Source organism: Gasterosteus aculeatus, chromosome 8 (genome assembly GCF_964276395.1).
Source record: "Gasterosteus aculeatus chromosome 8, fGasAcu3.hap1.1, whole genome shotgun sequence".
Taxonomy (NCBI): Eukaryota; Metazoa; Chordata; class Actinopteri; order Perciformes; family Gasterosteidae; genus Gasterosteus; species Gasterosteus aculeatus.
Genome location: NC_135695.1, coordinates 20,729,605 through 20,739,512, shown reverse-complemented (window position 1 = coordinate 20,739,512; position 9,908 = coordinate 20,729,605). Strand labels below are relative to the sequence as shown.

The 9,908-nt window shown below is 42.8% G+C and overlaps 2 protein-coding genes across 4 annotated transcripts; one reads left to right on the top strand and one right to left on the bottom strand.

Moving 5' to 3' along the window:
- Window positions 1-1,317: 1,317 nt before the first annotated feature.
- LOC120824463 (uncharacterized) lies at window positions 1,318-5,422 on the top strand. Of its 3 annotated transcripts, none has more exons than XM_040185352.2 (10): window positions 1,318-1,470; window positions 1,714-1,779; window positions 2,097-2,432; window positions 2,650-2,841; window positions 3,071-3,265; window positions 3,391-3,549; window positions 3,947-4,093; window positions 4,173-4,298; window positions 4,573-4,609; window positions 4,968-5,422. In XM_040185352.2, exons 1-9 carry the CDS (start codon window positions 1,411-1,413, stop codon window positions 4,606-4,608), a joined length of 1,317 nt encoding a protein of 438 aa, XP_040041286.2. In that variant the 5' UTR covers window positions 1,318-1,410; the 3' UTR covers window position 4,609; window positions 4,968-5,422. The 3 variants fall into 3 exon arrangements, with proteins under 3 accessions (XP_040041286.2, XP_040041285.2, XP_040041283.2); XM_040185351.2 differs by having other exon boundaries at window positions 4,810-5,422; XM_040185349.2 differs by having other exon boundaries at window positions 4,778-5,422.
- An 882-nt stretch (window positions 5,423-6,304) lies between these two features.
- On the bottom strand, window positions 6,305-9,559 carry fam174c (family with sequence similarity 174 member C). Its single transcript, XM_040183846.2, has 3 exons — window positions 8,644-9,559; window positions 7,641-7,763; window positions 6,305-7,401 (listed from the first exon to the last, which is right to left on the bottom strand). Exons 1-3 carry the CDS (start codon window positions 8,943-8,945, stop codon window positions 7,398-7,400), a joined length of 429 nt encoding a protein of 142 aa, XP_040039780.2. The 5' UTR covers window positions 8,946-9,559; the 3' UTR covers window positions 6,305-7,397.
- Between the last annotated feature and the right edge of the window lie 349 nt (window positions 9,560-9,908).

Here is a 9,908-nt window from a genome sequence, read left to right as displayed (position 1 = left end):
TCCTAAAAAGCCTTGAAAGTCGACACACTCTGCTGCTGAATGTCAACTTTGCATTTTAAGCAGCTTCCTCCTGATTTTATTTTCAGTTCGTTCCTGCAGACTTTAAGCTGCCGGTTTGTCTCTGAAATCGATCCTGTTTGTTGTTTCATATTAAAAGGAATCAGAGCTGACGACATCAACGCGTGTGACGCGTTGATGTCGTCATCAGTGTGGTTAAAGCAGGGTCAAAGCGTTGGATCACGCTTAATCAGATAACTTTATTTTAACGAGGTGCTTTGGGATACTAGCAAGGTTTTAACAAAATACAACACATTTCTTGACCTATTTTGACATTTTTCAACAATATTTCTTGATCTATTACGTCCACACTTTTTTCCATCAAATGTTTCCACTTCATTTATTTAGACTTTTTTTTCACAAATTTTAAGACCTATTTTGGCTTTTTTTCTCAGTCACAGTTCGTTCATTTCTCAACCAAACTAATTTTTGTGTTTTTGTTCAGTTACCATTTTGATTTTTTGGCCTAATATTATTTTTGTTTTTTTGAACTATTATAGTTTTTTTAAATTAAATTGTTCAAACTAATACAATCAAACTTTTTGTCCTATAACATTAACTAACTGATATGTTATGGCTTGTTTGGATGTTTGGACATTCAATGACATTCTCATACATATTTAGATTTTTTTTTTAAATAAAAAAATAAATATATATATATATATATATATATATATATATATATATATATGTATATATATATATATATATATATATATATATATATATATATATATATATATATATATATAAAAACTATTTGATCCATTATAATTTGACTTCATATCCATGACATTTGTGTTTTGGGACATTTCTTTCCCATAACATGTTTTGATATCCATCCATCCATCCATCCATCCATTGTCAAACCGCTTATCCTGCACACAGGGTCGCGGGGGGGCTGGAGTCCATCCCAGCCAACTTCGGGCGATAGACAGGGTACATCCTGGATTGGTCGCCAGCCAATCGCAGGGCTACACAGAGACATACAACCATTCACACTCACATTCACACACCTACGGGCAATTTAAAGTCCCCAATTAACCTGATCCCCAGAGCATGTCTTTGGACTGTGGGAGGAAGCCGGAGAACCCGGAGAGAACCCACGCAGACACGGGGAGAACATGCAGACTCCACACAGAAAGGCCACTGGGTGGAATCGAACCCAGGACCTTCTTGCTGTGAGGCAACAGTGCTAACCACCACGCCACCGTGCCGCCCCATGTTTTGATATTCTTTTACTAATTTTGCATAATTTATTGTGAAAAGGTGTATCCGGAAGTGACCTCCCAATATCCGGTAAACTTGACGCATGGGTTTGTCCGTTAAATCTTTCCCGGATTGTTCCCGTTGATGATGGCAGCCATGACGGAAATGACAGAAGATCCCGTCCTCGGCGGGGCCGTGGAGCCGGTACGGTCTTTATTCGTTTCTCATATTCAGTTTTTAATTATAAAACATAAATATGTTAACTGCTCAACTGGTAGCAATCAACTAGCTTAACTAACTGACTAACCAGCCTAGCTAACAACCACGCACTCAACCGGCCGGTTGGCTCACTTTACCATAGATATGTATGAACTTTGCGGTTAGCATGCTAGCTAGCTACATTTAAAGCTAACGCTACATGCTAACGGTTACCTCTCATGTCCGCAGGCGGAGACCGTTACACACGAAACTTCACTCATAGAAACTTTTGAAAACCCTTTGGAATTTTTGCAGGTGTGTTTTGTTATTTAATTTTACAGTTTTTATGCCAATGAAACAAATAGTTTATGTGTCAACGTTTCACATGAAAGAGAGCAGTTTACCAAACTATTCAAACGTCGGCCAATTTTAATACTAGATTAAAAAACACCACATCTGATATCAAATTAAATTGTTAGAATAAAAAAAAATTAACATGGTTCTAACAATTGACACTTTGCACCCACAAATGACAGCACAAACTTGCCCAATTTAATTAGAATCCGATGGGCCTCGTTTTTTACCTTTAGTACAACGCGGATATTGTAGTGTTTTCTAATTCTGGATGGCAGCATGTTGAACCGACAGAACCTGCAGCGCCAGAAGAGACGGACGGCACAGAGAAACCAGAGCAGGAGGACAGACAGCAGGCTGAAGAGAGAGACACCGAGGAAGACGGGCAGAAGGACACACTGAGGGACGGAGAGAAAGACAATCAGCAGGACACACTGGGAGACGGAGAGAAAGACCGACAGCAGGACACACAGAGGGACGGAGAGAAAGACCGACAGCAGGACACACAGGAAGACCGACAGCAGGCTGAAGAGACAAACGGACAACCAGATGGAAGGCAGGAAGGGCAGACGGTTCGTCAACCTGCAGCTGAATCCTCCATTAAAGAGTCAAAGGTGAGGGTGTGTTTTATAAAACGATTTTCATGTGGAAAACTGGACCAAGACTTTGTATTTTGTAGAAAATATTGTGTGTATTTAATGTATCGGCATCATAGTTTTAGTATTTTTGCCTCATCTCATCTTTTGCCTTCGTAGTATAAAACCTGCTGCGATAATTCCCAGCCGGACTATTTGACCGATTGGCTTCAGCAGTAGTGTCCCTGTCTCTCAGTGGGTGATGGGGTCTCAGTGTCGGGCGGTGTGGTCGGAGGACGGGCGGGTGTACCCGGCGACGGTGCTGTCTGTGGACGGAGAGCGCTGCAGAGTCTTCTTCAACGGCTACGGCAACCAGGAGGACGTGGATGTGAGCGCGCTCACAAGTCCAGTGGCTGTGGTGCCGCAACCAGCGACACAGAACTCCAAGGTACCGTTTACCAGACGACGTCCCTGAAATGAAACTGTTAAGACTATTAAGACGAGAAATCCCCTTGAATTTATTTAATGGCTGTTTTTACAAAAGCTCCCCAACAATGGAGTCTATGTCCCTAACATGTTTGCACGTGTCCACATGTCGTTAAAATATGGTTTTCAACACCTGGATGCTGTTCTCGTGTCCCTTGAGGACACCTAGCAAAGCTCTCTGCGTGTTTCAGGACTGGAAACCTGGTTCGGTGTGTCGGGCCGTGTTCTCAGAGGACGGTCTGGTTTATCCGGCTGTCGTTCTGTGGGTCAAGGGTCAACGCTGCCGCGTTCGCTTCGACAACTACAACAACGAGGAGGAAAAGGACGTCGGCAGCCTGCTGAGACACAACGAGCTCCACGGATCCGGCAGACCTCCTGCAGCCAAGGTATCAAAACCTGGTCCTGGCTCTCAACCAACATCCCCTCTGATTTACGTTTTCATTGACTCTCATTATTATTATTATTATTGTATCTGATACTAAATGAACGCATAAAAAACTTGGTCCTGCAGGGCAGCAACTGGCAGTCCAGTGTAACCAGTAGCAACTCTGACTGGAAGAGCAGGGGAGATGAGAACCAGGGGGAGCGAGGAGGAGGAGACGGGAAGAGAGAGGCGAGAGGAGGAGAGAGAAGGTCGGCATGGAAAGATGAAGAGCAGAACTCGTCCTGGGTGAGTCTTCCAGTTAAGGAGCGTTTGATTTAAATGAGCACGAGTGGATTTTTCTGACCTGTAAGGCAGATCTTTTTTTAAAATTATTTTTGTCCTGGAAAACCAGCTTGGAATTGCTTAAAAATCCCTTCAATCATCCATCACCCTTTTTGATTCATTACATCATGTGAGGGGGGGGCGCCGCGCCAGCAGACTTGTCCTTGTCTGTGATTGGTTAGATTATATTAACCCCGCCCCTTTAATGTCACCGCTTCATGGCCAGATGAATAAACTGGCTGATTTACTGAGTTGATGACCAGTTTGGAGGATCTAGTTGTTGTTGTCCGACCAGTAGGATAACTGGTATGTTGACCTGTAAGCATCTCAGGTGAGAGCAGCGTCCTTGTTGTCCCCGCAGGTGAAAGACAAACAAAGTGATCAGGGTCACACGCAGATGGAGGAAGAAGAGAAGAAGAGAGGAAACAAAGCAGATAAACCGACTTATCACAGCTCCTCCTTCTTCCCTCCGTTTCCTCCTCCTCCTCCTCTTCAGCCGGGCTCAGCGGTAAAACTTACTATTAACATAACTAGTGTTTATTCCTCCCTCCTATGATCAGTCTGACACTGTGCTCCCCCCCCTTTAGGACTCTGTGTCCTTCGTCCCTCCTCCTCCTCCTCTCTGGCAGTTCAGTAGCACAGCAGCGGCCGACTCCTCCTCCAGCATGTTGATGCTGTGGTACATGTGTGGCTTCCACACCGGCAGCTACATGGTGAGTCGTGTTTCCCGCCGATCCTCATCAGGACGATCTAATGAATCATGATATACGTCATAATACGAAGAGAAAGAAGTATGTCAATACACTAATAAACTCACAGTAATGTTGCAGTAGATCACAACGTGTCCAGTAGGAGTGTTCGTGTGTTCATGAACTCCTTCAGAACAACACATGACTTTTATTCTCTGGAGAACCTTTTACTTTAACTTGTTTATGGTTGTTTGTTGATCACAAGCTGTGTTCCCTCTGATGTTTGTATTTGTCTCAGGCTCAGCAGGGGTTCAAGTCCAACTCCAAGGACTGAGGTAAGAGCTGCGCTCGCACGCACACACACACACACACACACACACACAAGCGCACACACAAGCGCACAGGATCTTCTACACTATTTCACCACACTAAAGTCTATTTGACTAGTTTGTTATAAAGGATCAATCCACCTTTTTTTTTTTTTCATTCATTCATTCGTTCAGCTCAGCCAATGAAAACCTGTATGTTGTCACAGTGATGTCATCACACCACAAACATGCCGTTGTGTGGCGAGACATCATCCAGGTGCATTATGGGAAACATAGGATCCAGTGTTTAAGGGACTAAAAGTCCAGAAGAGACGGACTGACAATGTGTGTTTTGTTTTTTCTGTTTGCATTGAGCGGCGATCAGAATCGATGATTCTTCTGTTCTGTGACGGCCGACTCGCTACTTCATGACTCATTTAGGAGGAAACTGAAAGGCTGCTCTGAGGATTTTAATTTCAATTTCAATTGAATATAAATTCTAAATTAAGCCTGACTGAAATCTTAAGAATATGGTCTTTTTCAGAACAAAGCGGAGGCTTTACTGAGTAAACCTATGGAAGTCTTTGATTTCATGATGAGATGTGAATCTTATTTAATTCATGTTTTCTGCCTCAGAGCCAGAGATTATGGGCTCAGAAGCCCCGGGGAGGCCTTTCTTTGCTTTTTGATAAAGTGCACTTGTATAATTTAGTTTATTTGTTTGACTGATTTCATGCTGGAATATTTTGAATGTTCATCGTACAGAATCCGTTTGTGTTCAGAAGTTTGATTCGAGTTTAAGTGTTCAAGACTGTGGAATTAAAAACGAAAGGTGGACAACTCGTTTCCCTCTTTGTCCTCATTTTTATACTTTTTAACATTTAAATGTTCAGTTCACACAAATCACAGAAGGTATGTTTAAACTTTGTTGGGAGTCTTCTCTGACTATAAGACCACGGCTTAAACTCACACATGCTGGTCTGATGTTCAATTGTAGTTTCACACTATATGGGGAATAAAAACTTATTTTTGAATAAAACATCTAATCATAAGTAGATTTTAGTATTTAGAAATTTAAACCACTCATTCATCTCTAATATATATATTGTTAATGTGAAAACTGTTCCTCTAAACTACTGGATTTATTCACGTTTCTCACCAACACTACATTTTACCAGATTGCTCTTGAACACACCATGAGTGCCACGTGCGGCTTATTAGCTGCATTATTTAGCCAAACAGGACTGTGCTGCTAACGGCTAACAGCTAGCTAGCTGCTAGCAGATCTCCTCATGGCCTCTTTATAAACGGTTTACGTCTGAAGTGCATCAAGCTTCCGTTGCCCCCAAACTTTCCTTGTTTCCCCAAATTTCCCAGAATGCCTTTGGGCTGCAGTTACCGGCCTTCCGCACAAACCGAAGGATCAAACTTTACACTGTTGCTTGTTTCTGGATCCTGAGACAGAAACGTCTTTACACAACTTGCTGTCCTCAGTCTGTTGAACAGATTTTTTTTTTTTAACCAAGGTGACATTTAAAACGAATGTTTTTATGAACCACAGTGAATTAATCTGAAACTCGTAGTTTCTGTATGTTCCATTTTCATTGTGTTGTGTTGCAGCAGCGTAGAGGATCTGCTAGTTGTGTTTATGTCCCGAGCTCATTAATCTAAAGATGCGACATGAAGCACTTCAGTCGTCTCACATAAAAAATACAGCATCAATTATAAATAAATACTTTGTTTATTTCCTTTAAACACTTTTCCTTACAGTTCATACCAAAATGTCTGTAGAAAAACAAACTTAAGTCCAGAGGAAACGTTTCGTAAAAACAAAGTGTCACTGAAGAAAAGTGACACCTGACCGGATATTAATAGATTGACTTGACCAGAATATTTTATAATTAATCCAGCTGGATTAAATGTAATGTTGCTATTCTAGTCATTAAGTAAACAGAGGATCTCATTCATCCAAACGAGTTGACTTTTCAAATTTAAAACTACTGAGATCTGTCATCTTTATTTCAGCCGTCCTTGTTCGTTGATGTCAGATTATTTTGGTCTGTTTCTTATTTTCTGGGTTTCAGGATTTGTTTTATTGTGTTTTTTAGTCTTCTCACATCTTGTTGGAAAAAGAAAAGATGATCCTTTTTAATTAATTCACAAAAGATCAGAAAATTTGATTCAACGATTCCTTTGTGTCAAACTCAAAGTAGAGGAGATGATTGACACCTCCTCTTCCTCCTCACCATCACCATCATTGATATGGAAAGCAGACAGAATCACGCGCAGAATAAGAAAACCAACGCGGAGCTGGTGTCTTCCCTCGGGACGTGACCGGCGGGGGATGACATCATCGCGCGTAAAATAATCAATCTACATCTAATGTGAAGAAACCGGAGTCGGTTCAACTCTCCGTCTCCACGAGGCCGACACCAGGAGGTCCACAGCTCAGCTGAATGCGCTGGTCTGGAGTCAGTTTGCAGTAGTTAAAGCACGCAGTCAGAGCAGAAAAGGCTCAGAATGAAAAAGGAAGCAAAAAGAAAATTCATTGAAATAATAATAGTAATAATAAGCAGAGGGGGATTATCGTAATCATCCGCAGAACCCTCACGCTTGCTTCTCCACTAACTCCTTTCTTTTTCCAATACAAGTTTAAAAAAAAGAATGATTATCCTGCTGAGGGTCCTCGAGCAGCTTTGGCATCAATGGTCAATAACTGTTTGGTCCACGTCTTCCTCCTGCGGCTGTCCATAATCAATATCACCAGACGGTAAACGCACAACTCCTCCGATTGGTCCGCCGAACACGAGACGACTCATCTGGAACACAGACACAGATAACGGCAATGAGATCGATCGGCAGATCAATGTGAGCCCAGTCCAGGACTCGATCAGTGACGAGTTCTTAAGACCTCACGTGTCACTTTTAGGATCCACTATCTGATCAGCTGGGATGTTTGTTGTTGTTCATGTGTTTAATTATTGGATTTTGCACATAAATTGCAGTGAACAAGTGCCAAGTGAGCCGGTGACTCTGTTGTTGTGTGTTGACCTCTGACCTGCGGAGGCCGCGGGCCTCGTACAGCGTGTCGTCCTCATCGCTCTCCACCGCCTCCATCTCCACCGAGTCGTCGTAGTTGGACAGCAGGCCGTACTTCTTCTTGTGCGTCGGCCTCTTCAGACTGTGGGACAAGAAGAGCGCGGGTTAAATCGTGGGATTCACAGATGGAGTTTGGTTTGATATCTACGCAGGAAGAAAGGCAGGAAAGGAAATATTAAAAATGGTATAATGACAAAATGAAGAGAGTCTCCCAAAACGTCATGGACATGAACCATAGTTCTGTGCTGTCTGGAGAGGGAATCTTGCATTTATAGATATATGAATGTGGTTTAGTGGAACATCAGTAGTTATGTACCTTCTACCTTCCAACAAACTGCATTCAGAAATCTTCTGATTTAAGGATGCTTCTCTTATCAACATATCTTCATTCATTCTTCTTGTGTAAAATATGTCCTATAGGTGGGATTTAGTAGGTGGTCGTATGAGATCATTGCCGGAATTGAAGGGTGGCAACTAAAGCTGAACAAAATAGCACAAATCATTTTTTTTTGGGAGCAGATGCCAGATTACTGGTACGAGATGAAGTCTTAAATTGCTCTTTTTATGAAAGGAAAATCCATCATAACAGAATAATCGAATAGCGTAACGCTCATACTAATACACATTTTAAATAATATAACATAAAAAATAAATAAACATCTTTATGATCATCTTCCATCCTGCGTTTCCTCTCACCAAACTCCGTTCAGAATCACAGTGATTTAAGTTTCGGCTCTCCTTGTTAAATGTGACGCGTGGTTTCCTCGAAGCTCCGGAGCGTCTCTTCCCTTCAGCCAGAACCCGATTAATGGATATTTTAAAACTAATCATAACAGTAAATATACAACAAACCACTTTAACACCGTCTCCCTTCGCGTGTCACCTACAGATTTAACCCGTTGACTAATTCCCCGCTTTTGCGAAGGGAGTTCGGTTGGAGGCGGTCCCGCTCGGGCTCTCACCGCACGGCTCGGATGAGGAAGTAGAGGACCCCGATGGCGGTGATGCCGATGAGGACGTACAGGGCCCTCTGGATCATCGAGCTGTCCGCCCCGAGGCCGTCCAGCATCCCGCCGCGGCTGTTGGTCGAGTTCCCCCCGCTGGAGTTGGTCGCCGCCGGTCGCGGCACCGCGGGGCCGCCAGCGGCGGCGGCGGCGGCGTCGTGTTGGACGTTCGTTGCCGCCACCTCCTCCTCCGCGGCGGCGGAGACGAACATCCAACCGAGCGGAACCAGAACCGCCGACAAAAAACCGACGGGAGTCATGTTCGCAAAAAAAACGAAGCGGGTAAACAATGGCGGGAGAGTTTGCTCCTCGGTTCCACGTCGCGTAAACTGAACTCTGTTGATACAAGAAAAGTGGAGACTCGGAAGTTCGCGTCCAACTGCCGCTGACGTCACACGTAGTTTGTGCTCCTTCCGCCCTCGGTTTGCCTCGCAGGCCTGTCAGGTAGTTCCCGCCAACCGATCGCACAATGAATCCGGGCAGCCGCGAGTCAAAACACAGGGTTTAATGTGCACGCTGTCTCACGTTAAATCAATAATCCCTGAAACGATCTATAACAGTCCGCCCGTTTTTTCTTTTTCTCAAATATCGGTGGCCCAATGATAAGAAATTCATTTTAAAGGATTTCAGATTCAATTGAACTGAAGGGCGACTCCAGTTTCAGAAAAAAACACATGAATCATCATGTGCAAAGTAAACACCTGTGTACAGATTGTCTATTGTCTGGTGAATGACGGCTGTGGAAATCCGAGTTTATGAAGAAGGGGAGAAATGATCGAAAATTATATGTCTATTAAAATATAAATGTTTAGACACGTTGGGTCTATTGTTTGTTGTTATTGAAGAGATGAATGAGAAAATAAATCCACTTTCACCTGTCCGTCCTGACTCATCACAATCCATAATGTTTATAGACATATAGAAGTATAAATGTTTGTGTGTGCGTGTGTGTGTGTGTGTGTGTGCGTGTGTGTGCGCGTGTGTAGGAGAAAAAGTTGAATGTATTCTTGTCAGCTGTTTCTCGTCCACTAGGTGGCGCTGTGGTGTTTTAGGTGAAGGAAATAGGATCAGAAGAGTGTTTATTAATATTAATCTCATATTTTTCCGAATGTTTTTAGAATATCGTAGTAACAACAGATAATTTATTTAATTGTCTTGTTCATAGATTTATTAATTCATTTTCCCACAAAATGTACTCAAACTGTATGGACAACAATTTTCAA